Genomic DNA, 27,147 nt, shown 5'->3' with positions numbered 1-27,147 from the left:
AGTTTGCTTCATTTACAAGAGGAATTTTGTAGATAACCAACACGTACCCAGATTGGAAAAGTATTAAAAGTAGTTATACTAAATGAAAATGAGGAGGTTTAAATTATCTTGCTATTTTGACATGAGAAATTAGGAAGTTTTACATTTATCAAGAAAAAAAAAACTCAGATTTTTTTTTTTAAAAATTAAACGAAAATCACTTTTGTCTATATTTCTTTAACAAAATGTAGGACTTTTTTTCTTTACTATTTTTTATGTTATCATATATTTAAATTTTAATGTTTTGATATATTATTGATTGATCTATATCTCTGTAGGGCGTATGGATTTATTCTCTGCCCATTCCTACTTTCTGTACAATCCCCTATATATGACTTGCCTTAGGGTGGGACTTCTTTTTTTTTTTTTTTTTTAAATGATTTTTTATTATATTATGTTAGTCACCATACAGTACATCCCCGGTTTCCGATGTAAGGCTCGATGATTCATTAGTTGTGTATAACACCCAGTGCACCATGCAATACGTGCCCTCCTTACTACCCATCACCGGTCTATCCCATTCCCCCACCCTCCTCCCCTCTGAAGTCCTCAGTTTGTTTCTCATAGTCCATAGTCTCTCATGTTTCATTCCCCCTTCTGATTACCCCCCCTTTCTTTATCCCTTTCTTCCCCTACCGATCATCCTAGTTCTTATGTTCCATAGATGAGAGAAATCATATGATAGTTGTCTTTCTCTGCTTGACTTATTTCACTTAGCATTATCTCCTCCAGTGCTGTCCATGTTGTAGCAAATGTTGAGAACTCGTTCTTTCTGATAGCTGAGTAATATTCCATTGTATATATGGACCACAACTTCTTAATCCAGTCATCTGTTGAAGGGCATCTCGGCTCCTTCCACGATTTAGCTATTGTGGACATTGCTGCTATGAACATTGGGGTGCATATGGCCCTTCTCTTCACTACGTCTGTATCTTTGGGGTAAATACCCAGTAGTGCAATGGCTGGATCATAGGGTAGCTCAATTTTTAACTTTTTAAGGGACCTCCACACTGTTTTCCAGAGTGGCTGTACCAACTTGCATTCCCACCAACAATGTAGGAGGGATCCCCTTTCTCCACATCCTCTCCAACAATTGTTGTTTCTTGCCTTGTCTATTTTTGCCATTCTAACTGGCGTAAGGTGGTATCTCAGTGTGGTTTTGATTTGAATTTCCTTGATGGCTAATGATTTTGAACATTTTTTCATGTGTCTGTTAGCCATTTGTATGTCTTCATTGGAAAAGTGTCTGTTCATATCTTCTGCCCATTTTTTGATTTGTTTATTTGTTTCTCGTGTATTGAGTTTGAGAAGTTCTTTGTAGATCTTGGATACCAGTCCTTTATCTGTAGTGTCATTTGCAAATATATTCTCCCATTCCGTGGGCTGCCTCTTAGTTTTTCTGACTGTTTCCTTGGCTGTGCAGAAACTTTTAATCTTGATGAAGTCCCATAAATTCATTTTATCTTTTGTTTCTCTTGCCTTTGGGGATGTGTCATGAAAAAGGTTGCTTTGGCCGATGTCGTAGAGGTTGTTGCCTATGTTCTCCTCTAGAATTTTGATGGATTCCTGTCTCACATCGAGGTCTTTCATCCATTTGGAGTTTATTTTTGTGTATGGTGTGAGATAGTGGTCAAGTTTCATTCTCTTGCATGTAGCTGTCCAATTTTCCCAGCACCATTTATTGAAGAGACTGTCTTTTTCCCACCGGATGTTTTTTCCTGCTTTATCAAATATTAGTTGCCCAAAGAGCCGAGGGTCCATTTCTGGGCTCTCTATTCTGTTCCATTGGTCTATGTGTCTGTTTTTGTGCCAGTACCATGCTGTCTTTGTGATCACAGCTTTGTAGTACAGCTCGAAATCCAGCATTGTGATGCCCCCAGCTTTGTTTTTCCTTTTCAACAGTTCCTTGGAGATTCGGGGCCTTTTCTGTTTCCATACAAATTTAAGGACTGTTTGTTCCAGTTCTTTGAAAAATGTCCTTGGTATTTTGATCGGGATAGCATTGAAAGTGTAGATTGCTCTGGGTAGCATGGACATTTTAACTATGTTAATTCTTCCGATCCATGAGCATGGAATATCTTTCCATCTTTTTATGTCTTCCTCAATGTCTTTTAAGAGTGATTTATAGTTTCTAGAATATAGGTCCTTTACGTCTCTGGTTAAGTTAATTCCAAGGTAACGTATGGTTTTTGGTGCTATTGTAAATGGGATGGATTCCCTAATTTCTCTTTCTTCGGTCTCGTTATTCGTGTATAGAAATGCAACTGATTTCTGAGCATTGATTTTGTATCCCGCCACGTTACTGAATTGCTCTATAACTTCTAATAGTTTGGGAGTGGCTTCTTTTGGGTTTTCCATATAGAGTATCATGTCATCTGCAAAGAGAGACATTTTGACTTCTTCTTTGCCAATTTGAATACCTTTGATCCCTTTTTGTCGTCTGATTGCTGTTGCAAGGACTTCTAGTACTATGTTGAATAATAGTGGCGAGAGTGGGCATCCTTGTCGAGTTCCTGATCTTAAGGGAAAGGCTTCCAGCTTTTCCCCATTGAGAATAATATTTGCAGTAGGCTTTTCATAGATGGCTTTTATGAGATTGAGAAATGTACCTTCTATTCCTACACTCTGAAGGGTTTTAATCAGGAAAGGATGCTGTATTTTGTCAAATGCTTTTTCGGCATCGATTGAGAGGATCATATGGTTCCTGAGTCTTTTCTTGTTGATATGATGTATCACGCTGATTGATTTGCGAATATTGAACCACGCTTGCATCCCAGGTATGAATCCCACTTGATCGTGATGGATAATCCTTTTAATGTACTGTTGGATTCTATTAGCAAGTATCTTGTTGAGGATTTTGGCATCCATATTCATTAGGGAAATCGGTCTGTAATTCTCCTTTTTGATGGGGTCTTTGCCTGGTTTGGGGATCAAGGTAATATTGGCCTCATAGAATGAGTTTGGTAGCTTTCCTTCTGTTTCTATTTTTTGAAATAGCTTTAGGAGAATAGGTATTATTTCTTCTTTGAATGTTTGGTAGAATTCCCCAGGAAAACCGTCCGGGCCTGGAGTTTTGTTATTTGGAAGGTTGTTTATCACTGACTCAATTTCTTCATAATTAATTGGCCTGTTTAAGGAATCAATTTCTTCCGGTTTCAATCTTGGTAGTTTATAGGTTTCCAGGAAGGATTCCATCTCTTCCAGATTGCTTAGTTTATTGGCATATAGCTGTTGATAAAAATTTCTAATAATCCTTCCAATTTCAATGGTGCTCGTCGTGACCTCTCCTTTTTCATTCATAATTTTAATAATCTGGGTCCTTTCTCTTTTCTTTTGGATAAGTCTTGCCAGTGGTCTGTCAATTTTATTGATTCTCTCAAAGAACCAGCTTCTAGTCCTGTTGATCTGCTCTACTGTACTTCTGGTTTCTGCTTGATTGATTTCAGCTCTAATTTTGGTCAACTGCTTCCTCGTGCGTGGATTAGGCCTGTCCCTCTGTTGCTGTTCCAGCTTCTTGAGGTGAGAATATAAAAACTGCATTTTAGATTTTTCTATTCTTTTGAGTGAGGCTTGGATGGCTATGTATTTCCCCCTTAGGACTGCCTTTGCAGTATCCCATAGGTTTTGGACTGTTGTATTTTCATTCTCATTGGTCTCCATAAATTGTTTTATTTGATTTTTGATTTCCTGGTTTATCGAGTCATTCCTGAGCAGGATGGTTCTTAGTCTCCAAGTGTTTGAGTTTCTTCCAAATTTTTCCTTGTGGTTGAGTTCCAATTTCAGAGCGTTGTGGTCTGAGAATATGCAGGGGATAATTTCAATCTTTTGGTATCGGTTGAGACCTGTTTTGTGTCCCAGAACATGGTCTATTCTTGAGAATGTTCCATGGGCATTAGAATAGAATGAGTATTCTTTGGTTCTGGGGTGTAGTGTTCTATATATATCTATGAGGTCCAACTCGTCGAGTATGGCATTCAAAGCCTTTGATTCTTTGCTTAGTTTTTGCCAGGGTGTTCTGTCTATTTCTGAGAGTGGAGTGTTGAGGTCCCCTACTATTAATGTATTTTTATTTATATGTCTCTTTATTCTGGTTAAGAGTTGGCTTGTGTATCTTGCTGCTCCCCTGTTGGGGGCATATATATTTATAATTGTCATATCCACTTGTTGAATACTTCCCTTAAGAATAATATAGTGCCCTTCTGCATCTCTAACTATAGTCTGTAGTTTAAAATCCAATTTATCTGATATGAGAATTGCTACCCCAGCTTTCTTTTGAGGTCCATTTGCGTGAAAGATGGTACTCCATCCCCTTACTCTCAGTCTGAATGCATCTTTGGGTTTGAAATGAGTCTCTTGTAGACAGCAAATGGATGGGTCATTTCTTTTTATCCAATCTGCAACCCTGTGGCGCTTTATGGGATGGTTCAAACCATTTACATTAAGACTGATTACTGAGAGATATGATTTTAATGTTGCCATGTTGCCAGTAAAGTCTTTGTTTGTATTGGCTGTGTCTTTCTGTTCTGTATCACTCTTGGGGCCTTTTTACTTTTATAGAACCCCCCGTAATATCTCCTGTAGGGCTGGTTTCGTGGTTACGAAATTGGTTAGTGACTGGCGATTCTGAAATATCTTTATTTCTCCATCAATTCTGAATGAGAGCCTTGCTGGATAAAGGATCCTTGGCTGCATGTTTTTCTCTGAAAGAGCTTTAAATATGCTCCCCCAACCCTTTCTCTCATTCCAGGTCTGTGTAGACAGGTCTGATGTAATTCTGATGCTTTTGCCTTGGTACGTGAGAAATTTCTTTGCCCTGGCCGCTTTCAGTACTGTATCCTTGCATCTAATATTTGCGAATTGCACTATGACGTGACGTGGCGTAGGTTTGTCATGGTTGAGCTTGGGAGGGGTCCTCTCTGCCTCTTGGACACGAATGTTTGTTTCCCTTGCTAGATTAGGGAAGTTTTCAGCCACAATTTGTTCAAATATCTCTTCTAGACCTCTGTTTTTCTCCACCCCCTCGGGGATGCCGATGATTCTAACATTGGATCGTTTCATTGAGTCAGTAATCTCCCGTAACCTACATTCGTGGGCGTGGATTTTTTTAAGACCATCTTCTATTTTCATTTTTTCCTCTATTAACCCATCCTCCAATTCACTAACCCGTTCCTCTGCTTCTGCGACCCTGGCCGTCAGAGCCTCTAGTTTTGCCTGCATTTGGCTCATAGAATTTTTAATTTCTGTCAGATTCGCTCTCATTTCTGTCCTTAGGGATTCTATATTCTCAGTAACCTTTTCGTTAATAGTTTTTTCAATTCTACTCATCATTTTGACCATCGTTACTCTGAATTCCATTTCTGATAATTTGGTTACATCCATATCCATTATTTCTGTGGCAGAGGCCACAGAATCACTGTCTTTTCTTTGCTGGGGGGGGCTTCTCCTTCTTGTCATTCTGATGAAGAGAGGTTGCGGGGTTTCCAGAGCCCAAATTATTGACTGGGTCCCAGGCCGTGCCCCTTGTTTTATAGGGATCTTAGGGATGTGGGCTTCTTCTTTAAAGATTTTATTTATTTATTTATGTGGCAGCCAACCAGCGAGAGAGGGAACAGAAGCAGGGGAGTGGGAGAGGAAGAAGCAGGCTCCCAGCGGAGGAGCCCGATGAGGGACTCCTTTCCGGAACGCCGGGATCACGCCCTGAGCCGAAGGCAGGCGCTCAATGACTGCGCCACCCAGGCGCCCGGGTTGTGGGCTTCTTGATTTTTCAGCCTGCCTTCTGGGGGAGGGGCCTGCCGCGCCGATACTCAGGCAGCCATGTTTGGGTAGAGTCTCGGCGTCCCCTGCGAGGGGGGATGGGGATGGGCACTCTCTGAGCCGGTATTTCCAGGCTTTTGTTCTCTGGCGGCTTTCCCTGGCGGTTTGCTGTGCCTCTTCTGAGAGTCAGAGCAGCAGCGGCCAAATTTCAGCCTCTGTCACAGAACAGAGGGATTGCGGCCTGTTCTCTACTAATGTTCTGGCCACTTTAACTCTGTTACTGTTGGTGCTGCTCAACCCTGCAGCGTCCCGGGATGTGCGCCCCACACCCGGCGTCCCAGCCCTCACTTCCAGGGCCGGCGCGTCTCTGTCCTTTGTGTTTCTAATGCCGCCAGCCGCCAGCCGCCCCGCGCGCGCTCCCGGATCTCCCGGTCTCAGTCTGGATCCAGTGAGCGCACCGGGATTCCGGTGTTCCGCGAGATGCCTGGTGGCGCGCGCACCCGGTTCAGGGTCTCAGTCTGCTGTTTTGCGGGTGCCGTCCGCGAGCCCCTCCCGCTCTCCCGTGCAAGTGGCTACCGCTTCCTGGCGCCCGAACGCGGCGGCTCCCTCCCCCTTCCGTTTATCTTCCGATATCTGTGCACAGTTTCATGGCTCCCCGCTTCGTACCTCAATACTCAGCGCTGGAGATGTTCATTTGTAGAGATCCAGATGCGTCTTCCTGCGTCTCAGGCTGGTTCCGTGGTTGTTTAGGCTGGTCTGGTACCTCTCCAGCTCGACTCGGAGGACCGGCTGAAAACGGTGTCTCCTACTCCTCCGCCATCTTAACTCCCTGTCTCCTACTCCTCCGCCATTTTAACTCCCAGATTTTTGTTACAGTACCTGTGACGATCTGTCACCTTGGTGGTACGTCTGTCTGTCTCCTGGACCGTGAGTTCTGCATCTTACTTGCCTTTTATCCCCAGTTTCTAGCTTGCGGTTTTCTTGTGGAAACCTTATCACGAGTGTATTTTAAAGAAAGAAAGAGAAAATGTGAGCTGGTTTTCATTTGTCATTCCTGCATGGGATTGTGTTTAGAAGCATTCCTCGTGATAACTCGGCATCATTGGCAATTCCGTGAGGTTGAACAAAGAGAGATGGTATGGTTTGCTATCCTTCGGATTGGGAATGAAGTCCACCCTGGCCACTAAGCAGTGTGACCTTGAGACGGCAGCTCATCTGTGGAGTCTTGATGTGTTCTTTTTAAATTGAGAGATCCTTTTTAGATTGAGAGAGTGTCCCAAATTGATTCTGTTACCTACAAACCCTTAATACAGTGTTATTAAACGATTCTTACATTTAGTTAGCGAAAGCGAAAGAAGTAAGGTATAGCATGGACTCCTTTGTGGCTGCCCGGGTTCAAATTCCAGCTCTCTCTTAGAGTCAAATTGCATCATCTCGTTGGCTTCAGTTTGGGTGCCTACCTTTTAGAGTTGTTAGCTGTTCAGAACTTGGCCTGGCGCATCAGAAGCTTACGTAAGTGATCACTGCTGCTGTTGGAAAGCCCCATGTTGTTGTAACATCGCGTGAAGCATGTGAGTGGGAGGTGTATATGGTACTTTTTGGACTTCAACATGGATAGTAGTTAAATTCTGTAGAGGAAAGCCAAATAGTGGTATTTTTTTTAGCTAAAGAGTGGAAGTCCTAAGGTGGACAGGTGATGTGGCTAGCTCTCTGTATATGATAGTGAACTAGAGCAGTAGGGCCGCCAAGGGGAGTGTTATTATAATCTACTGGAGCCCGCCCATCAAACTGAGAATTACGTTTTTCAGAACACTTGGGGCGGCTGACATGTTTTCCAGTGATGGCGTTGCTCTTCAAAACATTTTTTAAATTCCTCTCAGAATTTCTTTGAGCTTCACAGAGAGCTGCCCAAAGAGAATCCGTCTGATTTGTACATTTTCAGAAATGCATTTGATCATCTGTCTTACATTTGTCAGAATAGGTGCTGAGGTTCTAAAGCATGTTAGAGAGGAGTATGAGAAGTATTTTCGTCAAGAGTGGTGTTCAGATTGGCAGGTATATGTATATCAAACATCTGCTCTGTTCCACCACATACATTCCTGCTTAATCCTCACAACCACCCTAGATAACCCCATTATCCGTGATGCAGCCGCTTCAAGGAGCCCAGAGGCACGCGTGGTGCAGGTTTGGTGCATGGCTGCCTCCAGCTGTGTTGCAACAAGACCTGTGAATCCTGGACAGGGAGACCTTCACGTTACCGCACAAAATCTGCTTACCTGTGTTGTAGTTGCTTCGCTTGGGACTTGCCTGATACTTTCTCTGACGTAGATACCTTCGTATTTTCTTGTGCAACCACAGCCAAAAGTCAGGATAGATTTATCAATACTCTGGACGGTGGCTCTTTTACAAGGACCTGTTGCCATCGTCTGAGGTAGAAGATTTAAAGTCATTGGTCCTCAGTACACATGAAAACACGACTTCATCCCTTGAACTCTCCTGAGCAGTTTATTATTAGAGTCACGTGTATTTTAAGGTCTTGTATTTAATACCGCAAACTGTTGATAATCGAGTGAGCTTTTCATGGCTAAAAATACTGGTTATGTATTTCAGTTCGCCCCTGCTAGCTGCTGGCACTGTGTGTCTCCACTCAGCAGGAAGTAAGAGCTGGAGCAGGCTGCGGCCTGTCCGCCCTGAAGCTGTGTGCAGAGAAGGTGGTGGCGGGAGGACGACTCCACACGGTAGTCTGAGAGTGTTCTAGCTTGACTCCTTAGTGGAATTCCACCTGGGTAACCCACATCTGGTTCAGAATGAAGCCCCTGCCTGGAAGTAATCTCATTTCGGGAACCACCAGTAAGATCCTGTGACCTTTTGGTCACTATGGTGACTTTTCGTGTGGCTGATGGCCTGATAGTTTGGTTTCAAGGAGAAATCCTGGATGGGTGCCGTCTTGGTCTGTGCAGAGAGACTGCTGTCTACACAAGGTGTTCAGAACTGTTATTGGGCTTTCTTCATTGTCACCAATCCTGTCTTTCAGATTCTTGAGACTTCTGTCTCCAGATGTGCACTTCCTTTCCCATCGTCCTCACCATCTCTGACTTTTCTCCCTTTGTGCACATCTATACAAAAACCCTCCTAATCTTAAGTCTTTGCATGATTCTCTTGCCCCTCTAACTGTATTCCTGTTTTGTTGTGTTCTCTCTTTGTCAGAGTATCTCTTAGGCTACTGGCTTCTTTTTCTTCACTAGGCTTTCAGTCTTTCACATTTCTTTCAGTTTAGCTTCTGTCCAAAAAACCTGTTTTCAGGATCTCATGGTTTCCTATTTGCCAGCCTTCTGCACTCTGAATTCTCTGGCCTTGACTTGTGCGATTAACCCATTGACCACCAGCGCCCCCCCGCCAAGAGTTCCTCTTCGCTTCTGTGATGCTCTTGCCTCCTTTTCTTATCTCCTCTGACTAACCCCAAACCTAGGCGCATTGTCCTTCTCTCTGCACTAGCTCTGGAGAGCTTTATTATCTGTTTATCTGTTTATTATCTCAGTCCTCACTTACTTTCCTGGTGCCATTCTAACCACCTCTGACTGGTTTCACTTAAACTTTCTATTGTAACCCCGAACAAGCAAGTCACAGATGTTTATTGCCCTCCGTAATTCTCCTCAGTCGAACATCTTGCCATTCTCCAGTAACATGGCTCCCACTTGTCCAATATGAAATCTTAAAAAGTCCAAGTAGGCATTTGCACATAAGCATTTAATAAATTCTTACTACTTTTAGCTCTGCTATGAATTAACTTAGATTGCAATTCTCTCCACTTCATAATCCAACAATTTCAGAACTTCAAAGACATCTGAACTCATTCATTATGGGCAAAACACCTCTGGTTCCAAATATTTCTTCTTATATTTCCTAATTCATTACAGGTGGTCTTGTGTTTGCTGTTTTTTTTTTTTATTAGAATTTTTTTTAATGTTTTTTAATTATATTATGTTAGTCACCATACAGTACATCCCTGGTTTCTGATGTAAAGCTCGATGCTTCATTAGTTGCGTATAACACCCAGTGCACCATGCAATACGTGCCCTCCTTACTACCCATCACCAGTCCATCCCATTCCCCACCCCGCCGAAGCCCTCAGTTTGTTTCTCAGAGTCCATAGTCTCTCATGCTTCATCCCCCCTTCTGATTACCCCCCCTTTCTTTATCCCTTTCTTCCCCTACCGATCTTCCTAGTTCTTATGTTCCATAGATGAGAGAAATCATATAATTGTCTTTCTCTGCTTGACTTATTTCACTTAGCATTATCTTCTCCAGTGCCATCCATGTTGTGTTTGCTATTTAAATTCTAGTGCTTTCAAACTTGGAATGTGATTTCTGGCATATTTTCATCAGATTATTTATGACAGCTTTTTCCCTCAGGTTTTACTTGGTGACTGTCTTAAGGATGTTCTCTGGCTGTCATTGAGGACTGCTTAATGAAAGTGGGCCTGAGTAATCCATAACTTTCTTGTGCGCCTTTGAGAAATATTCCTGCTCTATGAGTATCTGGAAATCACGGTTTTTCTAGTTTGGTAAACCCAAGAGTACCCCTTTTCTTTGTTACTTCCATTGGTCTAGCCTACCACCTAAACCGGCCTGCTGTCCTGCAAAATGCATTTTTAAATTTCCATATCCCTCAATTAAAGCTGGTCTTGAAAGTATTTGTGGCAGTACAGGATGTTGCCTGAAGCGGCACTGCATGTTATTGCTAGGTCTTAAAGATGAGAGGCACAAAGTGAATCTCAAATACTAAGCAAAAAAGAAAAGAAAAAAGAAGTACAATATTGATCTTAATTTCCCCCTGGAATTTGTGAAAAGAAAAAAATCCTCACGCATTTTCTGCTTTTAAGTAACAGTCTTGTTTTAGAATAAAGATGATTTAAGATGACTTCTGCTTGTGCTGTTTGTCAGCTAGTTGACTTTCCAGGTGATGGTCATAAAACAACTCCCCACCCCACCCCCCGCCCAGTACTCACACACATACTGAGAGTTTGGGTTCCCAGTAATTGTACAGACTGCATATCCTGACCTTTTAATTAAACATTTTTAAACAAGCAGAGAGGCGTCTTTGGTTTAACTTCCTCATCTATGTTGATGAGTCAGTACTTAGAATTTCCTTTTCAGGATTTTATTGTTAAGCGATAGAACTGAATTAATGTGTTCTTCATAGAAAAAGTATGAGATCTCCAAAAAACTTTGGAGATACAGTGATTGTAGCTATGCAATGTTTTTAGTCTTTGCTAAAGGGAAAAAGGAATCAAAAAATATTTGGACAGTAAGAACCAGCATTTTAATTTCTTGTCCACAATGCTGGAAACACTGAGTATTAAATGTCAGATTAGTCCACAGTCCGAAGAGCAAAATACCTGCAAGGTGCTAAAGCAGGTTTTGCGGTAGGATGGTAGGTTATTTTTTCCTTTTCAAAATGTTTATAATATGCTTCTGTTTTATAGTGGAAGAAATAAATGTATCTGAGCCTCCTACAATGAGTATAATAATCACAATGGTTGTGGGCAGTTTTGCTGTAGCTCAGAAAATGAGCCAATTTTAAAAAACTTGGATGTGTTGTCACTTTACATACTCAGAGAAAATTAAGATTATTAGTGGAAAATCCTTGAGAGTATTTTTTCCTTTTTTCCTTAAAGCAACTCCAGCTTCCCTTTTAAAAAAACAGTAGTTTTTTTAAATGAATAAACTCCATCTGCAGCTGGGTTTGGCCAGGCACTGTGTTGAGTGCTGCCGCTCCTGCCCCGCCCTTTGCCTCCCCGTCCCTGTGCCCACATTGACCCAGCGAGTCCAGTCCTGCCCCTCATCTGGCCTCCAGTCACACTTCTGTGAACATGGAGACCACCGTCGTCCACGGGCCATCTGGTCCTCCCCTGCCTCTCACCGCCCCCCCTGCTTTCCTCTGGCCCCCAGCCTTAGCTGTGATTCCCTCTGCCCCGGTCCCACCCACGCGGGATCCTTGCCTGTCAGCCTTCCCCCACCCGCTCCCCTCGTCCGAGGCATCAGCTCCAGCATCTGCGGCACACAGCACTGTTTGTGCTTGTCCGTCTGCCCTCGCCACTACCTGAAACTACCCTGTGCTTCTGTTGTCTGTCACCCCCTTTTGAAGAACTGTATTTACCAGATCACCAAGTCTTAAAATGGTACCCAACATATGATAAATGTTTTAACAAATACGAATTACTATCCCAGCCATACAGTGAAGTAGGTATATCCTCATTTTGTAAATGAGGAACCTAAATACACAAGCAACTGACTAAAAACCGCTCAGCTACTAAGTGACAGAGCTGAGGTCGGAGCATAGTCATGTCTGTGTCCAGAACCTTCACATGATTGTCCTGCCTCCCTCATGATACGGAAGGTGTCCAGGTGGGAGCCCGGTTACCATTCCCTGAAAACCCAGGAGAAAATAGGTTGAATTGCTGTGCCCAAGTCTTGGCTTGATCTATGCGTGTGCGTGCGCACACACACACACACACACACACACACACACACACACAAGACTTCCAGCTCCTGTGGCAGACGACCGCACCTGGAGGATTCTAGAGAAGAGGCCGAAATGGCCTCTGGGTGTACATTGCAGCTCCAGCAGGAAGCATTCACCAACACAAAGCCCAGGAGACTGGCAAGCAAGTGCCCACGAGTTGCTGTAAGTGTGGTTCATGTGAAATCCCATAGGTGAGTTCTAGAAAAGGAAGTGAAACAGTAGGGAAATCACAGCTGTAGCTTCAAAATGAAGAGTCAGTTCCCAAACTGTGAGTGAATTGTAACCTTAAATTTTTTTTTGTTAATTTTTTTTTTTTTATAACTTAGCGAATTGTACCAAGTTGAGAGAATTCAATAAGCTGTCATAGGTGCTCAAAAGCTGCCCACCAGCCATTACAAGATTACTGTGAGGAAAGACAAGAAAATAGAGGTGCAGGCCCCCTTCAAGTAGTTCACGTCAAGAGACTAGCTGTATTAAGATCTTTTTACTTACTAAGTTTGTAATAAGGGAATAATTAATTACTTGCTTCCGTATTTTGGGTTTCATAATTTTCAATCAGTGGTACTCTTCTAGAATTCTCCAAAGGATAGGAAAACACTTGAAAGCAGAACCATCATTCCCAGGCTAGACTGGAGACCTGTCTGCATTGGTGCGTTTTGCTGCCCTCTGCTGCTAACAGTTGGTACAGCAGTGAAGGGTTCGTTCGCAGGGCTGCCCCTTGGCATTGCTAGAAAGGTGAAGGATTGGGAAGAAGACAGACAAGTCTGTGTTAGGAATTTTTCTCTCCTACATCAAACTGCTGCTCCAGCCATTGCAACCCAACCAGCCTCTGCATGCCTGTGCTCCACCCCCCACCCCAAACAAAACATCAAATTAAAGTGAAAAATACCGTTTTAACTAAGATGTCAATGAAATGATTCGGATTTTTAAGTAATTAGAATGATCATGTCAGAACAATGAATGCTATAGAAGACAGCCCTGTGTGTCACCTGTGGCGCTGGCCAGCCACACCCAGAATGTTCTGTAGATTCATCTTACCTTCCAAGAGGGAAACATGGTCTTAGAGGACAAAGCCAACCGCCCCTCTGCTTTGCCTCCATCGTGTACACACACACACACACACACACACACACACACACGTTTACTTCAGATGAACTAACCAAATATTTTCACTTGGACATCAGTGCAGTACGATGGTTGATACCTATTGGAATTCGATTTTGTTTGACTCAAGGCTCACCCCATTTAGCGGCTGGATAACCTTAGACGAGCCACTTAACAGGTCTCAGCCTGGTTCTGTAAAATGGGATCATAGTACTAGAGTTATTAGTTACTAATATTCAATAATTATTTATAAAGCCCTCACTATACATGAAGTGTTGCATTGAATTTTTTAAGATACTGTGTGTCATAAAGCTTATCCCAATGCCTGGTCCAGAGTAACCTGCTTTTCACCCATAAGAAGTAGGTTTCTTTTCCTCATAAGGATTGTTGATATGTCAACCAACTAAAGACCATCATCAGTAACTTTTTTCCCCCTAGAACTTTGAGATTTTGTTTAAAAGGTGTGGTCCTCTTATTATTTCTGGACCTGACGGAGCCTCATATATGATTAGAGTTGGAAAGAATCTTACGAGTTACCCGGTCCAGCTTTTTCGCCCAGTGCAGGACTCTCTTCTGTAACCCCCTCTATGGACCCCTCCTCTGGGCCAGGCGCCCACTCCCCTCCTTGGACAGCTCAACTATTAGACAGTTATTTCTTCAACCCACATCAACCTCCCCGTGGTCTGTGTCCCAGTTCTGCTCTCCAGATCATCTTAGAAAAAAAATCTGCTTGCTTTTTCTCATGACATTCCTTCATGTATTTGAAGAGACCTAGGATTCCTTCCTTTGTCAAAAGTCATCTTTTATCCAGGCTAAAGTAAAAAGTAACAACAACCACCTCAACTACCTGAATTTTTTTTCTAAAATATTCCAATAATTTTTTTTCAGTGGAACACTGTCTTCATTAAGATGATGGAAAAGATCTAGCCCCTTAAAATCGTACATACTTTATTGAACGATGTGTAATGTCAGGGTCCAAAATAATTATTTGCGATTAAGGATGGAAATAATTGCCCTTTGTTCTCTCCCTCCAAAACGCTGTTACTTCGACAGTTACCTGCCCTCAGGCAGCAGTCGCGAATGCAGTCGCCCCTGAGATTGCACGGGGGCGGCTCTCTTAAAGCGCGGTGTTCAGGGCGCGGTGCCCAGGGCTTCCGACTCTTGCTCTGGGCGGGGGCCAGTGCTCCCACATACTGCAGCGCACCCCAGGAGAGCCGGGGTCCCACCTGAAGGCACCGCCTGGTGCAGAGTAGTGAGCAGCCTGCCCTGTTGCGTCTGGGAGCCCCCAACTGGCCGAATGGCAGGCTGGCATTTGTGCCGCAGGCAGCGATGGCTTGCCAGGCCCTAAGTACTCTCCTCGTGCTTGTACAGAAATGGGGCTGCTTCCCTTGCCCCTTCCTATTGTTCCTGCCCTCTTGTTGGATGCCCCAGAGGGCAGCTGAAGGTGGCAGTGGCGGTGGTGGCGGCGGCTGACCCCTTGAGCACTTCCTGTGATCCAGGGACTCTTCTAAGCATTTTTGTTGTGTTCACTCGGGTCATTGCCAGGGCCCCCTGCCCTATGAGAAAGGTTCTAATCCCATCATGTTCAGCCAAGGAAATGGAAGCAGAGATCCATAAAGCAAATTGCCCACTGTCACCCAGCTTTCGAGATAGGAAGGCCATCCAGGATTTGGACCCGGACAGTGTGACTCCAGGAGCCCTGCCCCGCCTCTCTGCCCCAGCACCCGACCTCTCCTGGGGCCGTCAGAGCCACCGCCAAACACCGGTGTTCCAAAGACACCTCAAACTCAACACGGGAATTGGCCATTTTCCTCCCTAAACCACTTTCTCCTTCGGCATTTCCTGTCTCGGTTGGTGACGTCACTGCCACAGGAAACTCCCTTTGTACAGGTACCCAACCCCCTGCCTACCTCTTACCACTCTCCTCTCAGCTCAGTCCCTGTACTTGACAAGTGCAACTGCCCCACATGGGGGACAGCGGTGCTGGCCATTGCCCAGCACTGACCCAGGGTCCTGCTGCCGGGCTAGTGCCTTCAAGCCTCCTGACCCTGTCGCTCTCCCCTGCTTAAAACCTTGCCGCAGGCCCCCACGGCCTGCAGGACCAAGACCAAGCCCTCTACCCTTTGCCTATACCTGACCTTCCAACCTGCTCTCTCACTACTGCCGACCTTGAACTCGGACCCCTGCGGAACTGCCTGTTCCCTGCGCCCACCACACCCTTGCCACCTCCCGGCCCTCTCCCCAGATGCCGCCCCCGCCCCTACCTGCTGGCTGAGCGCCTAGCTTGGGGGTAGCCTTTCATTTTGATATCATCTCAAACTTACAGAAAAGTTGCAGGATAGTACAAATTCCCTTAACCTCTCTCTGATCATTACTTGCTAACGTTTTGCCACACAGATACACGTACACACGCACACTCTTGCTGACCTGAGAGTGAACGCAGACATGCCCCTTTGCCCCTGAACACACCGGTGTTTATGTCCAAACACAAACACACGCTCTTCTTACACAGCCAAACCACAGTTCTCCAAGGCGGGAAATGCAGCCCCGACGCGAGGGTTCTAATCCGCAGGCGCCAGTCGGTTTCCCGAACTGTGTCGGGCCGCTCCTCGCCGCTAGCTTCCACCTGCTTCGGAGCCCCTGCGAGATCACGGGTTACGTTTCCTTGTCATGTCTCCTTCATTTCTTTTAATCCGAAACATTCCCTCAGTCTTCCCGGACTTTTAAAGCGTTTTTAAGGCGTCCACGCAAGCCGCTTTGCAGAGTGTCCCCCAGCTAGAGCTCGTGGGCTGTTTCCTTGTGAACGGATTCAGATTATGCCTTTTTGGCAGGAACGGCACAGAAGTGACGTGGAACCTTCTCAGTGCCGTGAGTCAGGAGGCACCTGCTGCTTCTGGCTCGTCCCGTTACTGCCATGTTGAGACTGATGCCTGGGAAAGGTGGGGTCTTACTTAGTTTTTCAAGGTCACCTCTTTGAAGGTCGCTTCCTTAGCCTCCCCCACCCCGCTTCCAGGCACTCACAGTTAGGTCTGGGGTCTCTGTTCCCAGAAGGCCGTTCATGGCGATTTGACTGAATCCTGGTGGCGGCGTGCCTGTCCTCCTCCCCGGCGAGCTCTGGGAGAGCGAGGACCCCTCTTGCTCCCTGACCTGGGGGGGGCGGGGGGCTGGCTCAGCACAGGCGCTTCAGACGTATTGCTGAGTGAATGAAAGGATGCGTGGGAGGATCCGGGAGCTGGTTCACTTACTAAAGCAAACCCCCAGCTCTCTCCGCATCGCGCTTCGTGGCTTTCTCTGCTTTACTCGTGGAGCATGGCTAAGTTGTTTTCTTTTGTGTACGCCGGGTTCTCACTGAAAGCGTGGAAGTCTCACTAAATCCCAGTCAAGAGGCACGGTGTTCATCCTTCCTTTCGGGGCCTCACAGGATGGCGCAATTTTAGAAACCTTGAACCCCAGTTTTAGATTTTCCCATTTGTCTCTTCCTGGGGGAAGGCTGGGCAGAGGGGAGATTCTCGGGGTCTCTGATCCGATGAACTATTTGGCCCCAAACGAGCAGGAAGGGTCTTTGGGGGGAAAGCGGGAGCACGACCCTGTCGCCTCTGTCCAGCCGGCCCCTTGCTGCACCTCGGGGAGGGACGTGGTTCCAGGGCTGTCCTGAAGCTTCTCCGGAGGTCACTGTCTCCCTTTGTTGTTTCAGACGCAGGCGGAAGGAGACGCACTGATGCTGTCAGCAGACCTCTCCTGCGGCCTCCGCCGTCTCCCGGTGTCCAGGTGCCCGGGCTGTGCACTGCGTCGAGGCTGCTGCAGGAACCCCCCGGACGTGCGGGTGCTGGAGACTGGCCATCCTTTCTGCACCGTTTTGCTCTTATGACACCTAGGACCGCCCCAACCTGCTCGGCTGGATCCTCCCCCAGCTCCCGCTGAAAAGTCGCCCCCGGGAATGGCTGTGGGACCAGGGCTTTGTGGTTTCTGAATAAGAGCTCTTGTGCCTTGTTTTGGGTGGAGAGTTCCTGGGAAACCGGGCCTCCCCTGCCCGCAGGTAGGACAGGGCTGTGGGGCCCCACCAGCGAGGACCGCTTCAACTGTGCGACCCAAGCAGTCGGTTCCTCCAGCCCAGCTTGCTGTTCCCCCATGACATAGACGGTGACGCGCTCAGGAGACGGCGGCTCCGGGTGAAGGGAGCTCACCAGCCCCTGGGACGTGATGGTTGTGACACACACCTTAGCAGCTTCCAGATTCATCTTCGGGAAATGGACAAAGACGAGCTGGGCCCGTAGGGGCCTCGGAGGCGGTTGGGCAACCACAGCGTGGCAGGGCCTCGGGAGCAGGAAGAGCTGAGTAAGGAACACTCCCTGGGAGTGCAAGGCCCCAGGCCCTATCAGTGAGCGGGGGGGTCCCTCCAGCCCCCCAGAGGCCTGCTTTCCCTATGCTGGTGCTCCTCGTAGGCTCCCCGGGCTCTTTCCTAATGCCGAACCGAATCAAGTTGCATTGCATTGAGTTGAATTGGACTGAAATAAATTGAAAGGCCTACAAACAAATATGAATGTCTTGCTGAGTACCAGGCCCTGGGGAATCTCAGACCCGGAATACGGTCCCGTCTGCACCAGCTGGGCCTATGGCGATCATCCTGCCTGCTCGCAGTGGGAACACATTTGGGGCCAGGGGTGAGAAGGGGCAGGGAGGGAACGGGAGGCTCCAAGAGGAGACGCTCTCTGAGCTGAGCCTCACTTTGGAGAGAAGAGGAGGAAGGCAAGAAGGACGGTACAGACCAGGGAGCCAAGCAGATGGTGTTTGGGGAACAGAAGAGAGATGGCAAAGAAGCCGGTGACAGCTGTCCAGCTGAGAGATGACACAGACCTACACGAGCATAGACAGAGTGGCACAGAGAAAATGCCTCACAGTCACCCAGAACATCCCCCACACCTAAAGCAGAATCCCAGGGAGCTGGCCCAGGAATCTGCATTCTAAAACCAACGCTTGGTTTCAGACTCACGGTCTAAATTCAAAGTTGAGCCTCACAGTCAGGGGGTGGGGCTGAGCCTCCGCCAGGTGATCAGTGCCCGTGTCAAGTGGGTCATTGTCACACTTGGAGCAGGTCAGAACCCCTGAGGGCCCCTTAACACACAGATGGAAGGCCCCGGCCCGAGAGCCTGCATCAGCAGGTCTGGGCTGGGGCCTGGATATTTGCCTTGTTTTGCATTTGTTCCCAGGTGGGCTGTGGGGTTGCAGCTGGACAGCCAGTCTGAGGAGAGACCCCTCTGCCACAGTTCTGAGAACTCAGCCAGACTGAAGGAAGCCCACTGGCCCTTCGAGGCTCTGAGGAGTCAAGACAGTCATGAGATTCGGAGCACTCACATTTGATCAGATGTGTCTTCTTCTTCTTTTTTTAAAAGATTCATTTATTAGAGAGAGAGGGAGGGAATCCCAAGCAGACTCCCCAGCTAAGTGTGGAGCCTGACACGGGGCTCGATCTCATGACCCTGAGTTCATGCCCTGAGTCGAAATCAAGAGTCAGACACTCAACTGACTGAGCCAACCAGGTGCCCTCCAAATGCGTCTTGTCTGTACTCCATCCTCAGTTTCCCTCTGTGACAGAAACTTGCTTGGGCATGGGACAGACACCCCGGTCTCACTGATCTGGGGGTGGGTGAGCCTTAGCCAAGCAGCCCAGTGGTCTGAGCGGGGCATTCTGGGGCCCGGTGCTCAGGGTCATGCCGTCACCCAAGCTGGCCCTGCAGAGGCCTGCGGCTCTGAGCCGCCTGGAAGCATTTCAGGGGATTCACGGGATATCTAGATTCCTGTGACCAGAAGTGGTGGAGGTTTCCCCAAGGTCACAGGTCAAATCATCAGGTGCCCCTTGGAAGGGCTGTCAGGAGCAACTGTGTCAAACCACTTCCTGTTATAGATGCCAAACGCCCTGTCCAAGGCCACACAGCTCGGGTGACGAGGGTAGGAGAGAGGGTGGCGAACCCCTCTTCTCCTTACTACCTCACTGTCCCCCACAGGGATTCTGCCATTTAAATGGGCACATAGGCCGTCAGCATCCATTTTACCGTGAGGCACCCAGAGTTGAAAACCTTATTTGAAGATTTATTTCGAGAGAGAGAGTGAGTGCACTTGAGCAGGGGAGGGCCGAGGGGAGAGAGGATCTCAAGCAGGCTCCCCGCTCCTGCAGAGCCTGACGTGGGCTCCGTACCAGGACCGTGAGATCACGACCTGAGCCGAAACCAAGAGTCAGATGCTCAACGGACTGCGCCCCCCAGGCGCCCCGAAAACCTTATTTAAATGAACCCATGTTCCCACCCACCCCAAAAAGAAGTCAAGTCACAGGCATCTAGTCCCCTAGGCCAGGGGAATCTCTTGCTTTTCCAAAGAAACACAAACACAGAAAAGCTAAACACTTTATTTCTCTGAATTCTAAAAAGACACGTTTAATGAGAGGTGAGGGTAAGACAGTGAGACGACGGCAGACCGAGCTTCGCGCCGCAGGCGCCCAGCGAGCAGAGGTCCGTGTGACCTGTAACTCCTGGGGCCCGGTCTTGGGAACGTGGGCCTTGTTCTCCTGTGGTGAACATCAGGGTAACTATTCTCCTAGGAATGCTGGTAGGAATCCCTAACGCTTCTCGAGAACTTACCACACACCCGACCCTCTGCCGCGTGCTTTGCAAGCAGGAGCGCCTCCGCCATTTTCTCCCCTCCTCGAAGCCTATCGTGACCGGCTTGCGGGTGGTGTCAGGCACACGCAGAAAAGCCACCTAGGCAGCGTATTGGCCTCCTAGAGCTGCTGGGGGGCTTCGGTGACAGAAGTTTATTTGCTCACGGCTCTGGAGGCTGGACGTCCAAGATCAAGTGCCATCAGGGGTGGATTCCCTTGAGGCTTCTCTCCTTGGCTTGCGGATGACCGCCTTCTCCTGGGTCCTCACGTGGCCTTCCCTCCGCGCACACGTATCCTTGGTGTCCAGGCATCCGAATTTCCTTTTCTGATGACACCAGTCGGATTGGATTAGGACCCTCCCTGAGGGTCTCATTTTACTTCTATGACCTCTTCAAAGGCCCCGTCTCCTCATACAGTCACAGTCTGAGGTTCTGGGGGATACGATTGAACATGCGAATCCATGGGGGGACCCAATTCAGCTCATCACAGGCAGTATTTCCTTTACCATAATCTTGAATATAGATGTGATTAAGACCTTTGAACAATGTAAGAAGCTCTATCTCTCAAGCTTAAGCTGCCCTTTACCTCACGATCCAATTTATTTTATCTTCAGATAAATACGTCATATCTGCAGCCTCCAGACTCCTGGAAACATGTGAAGCCCCTTCTGTTTTTAGAATTTGAAGCAGCTTCCTGGTGAGCCTCTCTCTAGTATCATTAAAAACTGAATTCTGGGCCCAGAATTTCCCGGCTGTCACCACCACTGTGGCATGACAGAACGTGGAGGATCTTGTCCAACAACGCCTGGGACACACGAGACCCATGACTCCCACCAGCAAAGGTTCCTCACACACCCACGGGGCCTCAGGAAGCTGTGTCTCCTTCAGACAGTCCAGGTGTGGGAAGGAGAAGGGCTCACACCGCCTCCTGGAGAGGTGAAGGGGTGTCCGGCAGAGTCCACGACCCTTCTTGGGGCTTAGGTGGGGGGCACCACTGGGAGCTGCCAACAGAGGGACTGCACCCCCAATTGCAACCCCACTCCCCAACGCAGGGTCTCTGCTCCTTTTTAGAACATGGAAAACCCTAAAATGAATAGATAAGAGAGGATTTTGTATAACATGTAGAAAGAGGTACTTAGGTCAATTTAGAGGAACCATGAATCCTTTTCTCTATAATCAGAAGTAAAATTAAGTCCTTCCCCGCCCCCAGCTCTGTGAAATAACTATGGCTCCCATTGTCCACACCGGGAACCCCTTGAAGGGGCTTCGTTGTCCCCACATAATCCTGGATATGGAGACTATGGGGTTCATCTCCATGAAGACCTTAAGTACTCAGGGAGGCCTGGGGAGTATCATTTTAGGGGGTTAGTACTTATTGGAAGCTCTGTATGCACCTTACATTCTGAGAAACGGGCCTGTTATACCCATTTTTGAGATAGGCCATCAAGGTCCAGAGGATCCCAAGCAATGCAGGTGGTGGGGCTGGGATTTGAACCCAGGGCAGTTTGGCTCCAAATCCCATAAGCTTTGCACTGTATCTCACTGCAGGATACCCAGAGATGAGTGAGTCCCAGCCTTCTGCACATCAGAAAGTTACGGGGAGCTTTTAAGATTCTCAGTGTTGGGGCGCCCGGGTGGCTCAGCCGGTTGAGCGTCTGCCTTTCTGCTCAGGTCATGATCTCAGGATCCTAGGATCGAGCCCCGCGTCTGGCTCTGTGCTCAGCCAGGAGTCTGCTTCTCCCTTTCCCTTTCTCTCTCTGCTCTCTCTCACTTGCCCTCAAATAAATTAAAAATCTTCAAAAAAAAAAAATAATAAGACTCCCAGTGTTTAGCCCCACCCCCAGAGACTGATTCAACTGGCCTGGGGTGGGTGCCCGTCATGCAGAGTCTAAACAGTCGCCGGAGAATCCGAATGAGTAGCCAAGGCCTAGAACAAGTGCCTTCCAAGAAAAGCGGGAGGGAAGGTCAAAGCTACAAAATGTGCAGTCGGTGAGGTGAGTGGGAAGTCATTAACTGAACACTTGCATAGCTACCGGGCTGGGCCGCGTGAAAACTCCCCGGAGATGAGGCCACACCTTCCGTCCCCACCCATTGCCCAGACCACACAGCCCCTCAGGACAGCGAATCAGGGCTTGGCTTCCATCTGTGAAAGTACAGCCAGGGACTAGCTAACATGTGCAGGGCGCTGGGCTAATTTGGAAGAGACACAAAAAAGAATACTTGTTCCTGCCCTGTCCTTGCTCCTGGCTGAGGAGGCAGAGCTCAGCTAAAGAAAAAAAAGAAAGGCGGTAAAAAAAATTAAATAAATAAATAAATAAATAAATAAATAAATAACATTATATGATAAGAATCCAGTGAGTGATCTTCCCAGAAGGGCTGAGTAGTCTGGGAGGGCCTCCAGGAGGGGGCGAGACTGAGGAGCGGAACCCCATTGGAAGTCGCCTGGGGGCGTGGTCGTTTAAGGGCGCGGTGGCGCAGGAGACCGGGTGGGTTGGGCCGCGTTTGGGAAGTAAAGTTTGGGTGTCCTTCTCCCAGCTCCCGGGGCCACCGGAGACGTGGGGCGTGTGTACCAGCTTCACTTTGTCGTAGGGTCCCCTCCGGAGGGCCCCCCACGGCCACGCGCTGGGCCGAAGTGACGGGTGGGGCCTGGGAAGGAAAAGACAGGTGTCGCGATCACGGAGCAGGTGATGATAAGCCCGGTCTGAATGCCACTCCCCGCCACGCACAGTCACCAAGGCTCCAGTGTGACGTGGCTTCGCCTTCCCAGCCACGGAAGAGCGCGCTGTTTCCTGCCGCTGCTGCTGGTGGCTCCGCAGGCGCACGAAGAGAGTTGCGGCTTCTCTGCCCCGGGGCTAACCTGGTCTTTCAAACTCCCACCATCACCATCCCACCCTCCGCCTTTTCCACCTGGGGGCGGGGCTGGGGGTGGAGCACAGGCCCCGCTCCCTCGTCTGCCACATTCGGGGGAGGGGGTGGCCCGCCTCTGCTTCCCCAGGGCAGGTCTTCGGTGCCAACAAGAGCGGCCCTTGGGCCTTCTTCACGGGGCTGCTCCCGCCTGGCAGCTTGAGCTCTGCGGCCCTCCCCGCCCTTCCCGTCTCCCTGGGGGGAAGACCTTCCTGAGGCAGCTGGCTTTCTCATGCTGACTCTCCCTTCTCTGAAAACATCCAAATACCCAGGGGCTGACCCTGTTCTGGCAGGAGTCCCTGGCCCTGACTGCTCCAGGGTTGAGCGCTGACCCTGCCAGGCCAGTAATCAGATATGCTTGCCTGGGAATTCAAGAGGTGGCAGGGAGAGACCCAGAGTCCCCAGGGGCGCCCTGCAGATGGAAGGGCCTGGACTTCCGTGGCCTTAAGCCAGCCAGAGTCCTTTCCTGCCGGTTTGCATTCAAGAGACTCGGCTACTCCTACTGGTCGGTCCTTCCCTGCCAGCCCATTTCTCCCTTTTGGGCTCACCTGCCTCCTGCCTGGCCTCCAGACTCAGCCCTCCCAGCCCTGGGTGAATGCAGTCAGCAGCTTGGGTCACTGCATTGAGCGCCCCCATTCCTGGACACTCGAAGATGGGTAGAGTGCCGTGAGACTTGTCTCGAACTGAGCCACATTCTGTGTTGCAAAACCAAGCAGCATGCTTCCTGCTCACTAGAGTGCCTGCAGATCAGCCCTCCCTGGGCCCTGTCACCTGTCTCCCCAGGGCTGCTCTGCACCCCCATCCCACACTAGCCCTGCACTCCATTTTGCTCTTTGCAGACAGTCTCTGGCTTCCTGGAAACAAGGAGGCCTTCTAACCGGAATTTCTCAACTTCCTCCTCTCCCTGGTGGGGTCATTGGTCTGCATTTTCCTCTCTCCCTGGGTCCCCATCTGTTCTTTAGACTAGGTCATCGGCCTGACAGCGCTTTGAATCCTTCCCTTTGTCCCTCCTCCTGGGCCCTGGTCAACCACTACCCACTTTCTTGCCTTGTCGGTGATACCAAACCCCACTGCCCCCAAACACAGACTCTTTTCCTTTATCCTTAAGTCTCCCCAGGCCCCTGCCATCCCCTCAGGTGACAGTGTGGCCTCATTCCTTCCTCGCTCCCCAAGCTCCCTGTCTTCACACCTGCATCTATCTCCACTGGTTCCCAACTCCCGCCCTGGGGCTTTGGCCTCCCCCACTTCCTCCAGGGTGGCAGGAAGAGGTGGGCAGCAACCCTCCCGTTCCAGGACTGGGCGTGTTCACCCTCCATCCCATTTTTAGGCAGTGATATTCTCAGCCCTGCCTCTCCGAGCTTCCCTAGTGTTGTGTCTCTTTCTGGGTCTCTCTCCCTGTCTCTCTTACTTGTGATCCCATTCAGGACTGAAACTGCAGCTCATGAATGCGACTCAAAGCCCTCTCGGCTCCCAGCTGTCCCCTAAGCTGCAGACAGCCCCCCACTCCGGATCCCCACAAACTCTCCGCTCCTCCTGGTGGCAGCCCCCAAGGTCTCCTCCGGGGTGCTTTCCATCTCCAGGCCGTTCAGGGGCATCCAGCTTGCCGGCTGCTCCAAGACCGTGATGGGACCCAGAGATGAGCCCGAGGCTCAGGCCAGCCAGGAAGATGACATCCTGCTTGGCTGCCGGAACTGGCCGCTGGCTTTGCCAAGCTGTCCAGTACAAGGTGAGCTGCTGCTGGGGCCGCCGTTGCTGCGGCGTGGGGGACCCTCCGTAAAGAAAGCAGAACGGGGACAGAAGAGGAGACAGGTGAATCCGGCTCCGTCCCTCGCGCATCCGCATGGGGCCGTGCGGGCAGGCACCTGCTCCCAGACCTCTCAGCGGTGGGGGCTGACTCGGTCCCGCCTTCGAGGAAGCTGGTCTGGTTGGGTTTTGGTCACTTGCTGTCAAAGTAGGCACCTCAAGCAAAACTGAGGCCACTCTGTCCCCGGCCACCAGACCCACTCCTCCTCGTCCGGCTTCCCTGGCTACGTTCGCAGCACCGTGTCCTCCGTCCGCCGGCGACAACTCCGACGTGCTGACTCCTCCCTCCTGAGTGACCCTTACACGTGGTGCCAAGTTGCATCTCTGCGTTGTTTCGGTCATTTCCTCACTGTCTCCCTGTCTCCGCTCTGCAGCTTGGACGTTTCTAGAGCACAGCCCTGAGACACCTACTGGGACGCCCAATGGCCTTCACCAACCCGCCTTCGTCCAGAATCCAGGTCCGTGATCCAAGCTCTGCTCATTCCTTCCTTCATTACGCATGCGCTTTTCATGTCCTCGCTGTGGGTCGGGGGGCGTCCCCACCTCCCCATCAGCCAGTAGCCCACCGCCCTCTGGCGGGCCCCACCACCCGCGTTCACGGCTCCCTGCACTGTCCCCGGGCCTCCCTGGCTGCCTCTCCCACCGCCACACAAGTGCCAGCCTGTGGGGCGCCTGGGTCCCCACCCAGAAGTGTCCCCCTGCCTCTGAGCACCCACAGCGCCCTGTGTTCCTGCGCAAGTTGACAACAGCGGTCCTTTACGGGGGTCGCTTGCCTCCATCTTTCCCTCCGAGATTTCTGGAGAGCGGGGTCTGCGTCTCCCTTGCCTTGGGATCCCCTACCCGTACCTGCCCCTCCTGGGTGCTCCCAGATACTTGCTGAGCGAAGGAAGGAAAAGCCACGCCTGAGCACGAGGCCTCCTGAGCTCCAGCTCCCCTCCCCCCATTAAATAAGAAACTTAAAAAAAAAAAAACAAAAGACCCGACTATGCAGAGGAGAGAGGGAGGGATGAAGAGGTGAACGCGGAGGATTTCTCAGGCAGCGAAACTACCCTGGATGATACCATCATGGTGAGTATATGTCCTTATACATTCGCCTGAACCCACAGCATGCACAACCCCGGGAGTGAGTTCCAGGGTGAAGGATGGACTCTGGGTGACGATGACCTGGCAGGTAGGTTCATGCTCTGTAACAACTGCCAGCTCTGGGGACCCCTGGGTGGCTCAGTCGATTAAGCGTCTGCCTTCAGCTCAGGTCATCATCCCAGGGTCCTGGGATCAAGTCCCGCATCGGGCTCCCTGCTCAACGAGGAGCCTGCTTCACCCTCTGCCTGAAGCTCCCCCTGCTTGTGCTCGCGCTCTCCCTCTCTCTCTCTCTCTGACAAATAAATAAATAACATCTTTTAAAAAACCCAAAAAACCAACTTCCAGCTCTGGCTGGGTGTGGATGCTGTGGGGAGGCTGTGAGTGTGGGGACAGAGGCATATGGCAAATCTCTGCACCTTCCTCTGTTCTGTTGTGAACCTAAAATGCTCTAAAAAATAGTATTTTTTTAATTTAGTGATTCATCATGTACATATAACACCCAGTGTTCATCATAACAAGTGCCCTCCTAAAAAAAAAATAAAGTCTTAAAAAAAGATAGTATATAACAGGGAACATTGACATGGTATAATTCAGTTTCAATAAAAAATTAGGTGTTTTCCTCCTCTTGTATTTACTCCCATATCCTCCTCCATCCACCTCTGCTCACACCCTCCCTGGCTTTTGCTTTCACTGTTCCTTTCACGCTGACAGGGCTCCTCTCTGACTCAGGGGCAAAGCCTCCCCTTCTTCCTTCCCTCACCTCACAGACCAGCCCTGCCTCTCCCCTGCAGCATCCGAACTCTGGCAGTCAGCACTTACCTCAGGTGAAGGAGGGCTGGGCTGCCGCCCTGGTGCCAGTGAGCTGAAAAAGAAAGGCAGGGGGGAATGATCTGGAAGATTCTAGAAGGATGTGGGCAAGGCAGGGGTGGGGCAGTTCTGCTGGCTCGTCTGGCCCTTTCTGGGTCCCAGAGCTGGGTACGCACTGCACAAGTCAGAGTTCTGTGCTTTCACCAAGAGCTCGGGGCAGGGCTTGGCAGGGACCTTGTGTGGTGAGGATGGGAAGGCCAACCCACCATTGGTGCCGGCTTGACTGCGCCTCACTGGTTCTGATCATGAAACGCGATACCACTCTCAGGAGAGCAGCAAATACAACTGTGTACAGACCAGGGCGAGCAACTAAGCCCTGGGCTTGAGGTTAGTGGGGGACAGCAGCCCCCAGGAACAAAGTGGCCAGGCCTGAGACACCAAGGGGTGCTGGGACCCATGGAAACACAGAGGCTGGA

The 27,147-nt window shown here is 49.2% G+C and overlaps 1 protein-coding gene across 1 annotated transcript in view; it reads left to right on the top strand.

Annotated features, from left to right (window-relative positions):
* Positions 1–17,958, top strand: part of SSR1 (signal sequence receptor subunit 1) — a 48,208-nt gene extending 30,250 nt beyond the window's left edge. The window contains exon 9 of the mRNA XM_026511445.4: positions 17,118–17,958. Coding sequence (XP_026367230.1) covers positions 17,118–17,142 — 25 coding nt within the window. The 3' untranslated portion in view covers positions 17,143–17,958. The remainder of the gene's footprint in view (positions 1–17,117) is intronic.
* The last annotated feature ends 9,189 nt before the right edge of the window (positions 17,959–27,147 follow it).

This window comes from Ursus arctos, unplaced genomic scaffold (genome assembly GCF_023065955.2).
Source record: "Ursus arctos isolate Adak ecotype North America unplaced genomic scaffold, UrsArc2.0 scaffold_31, whole genome shotgun sequence".
Classification (NCBI taxonomy): Eukaryota; Metazoa; Chordata; class Mammalia; order Carnivora; family Ursidae; genus Ursus; species Ursus arctos.
This window is presented reverse-complemented; position numbering and strand designations above follow the sequence as displayed.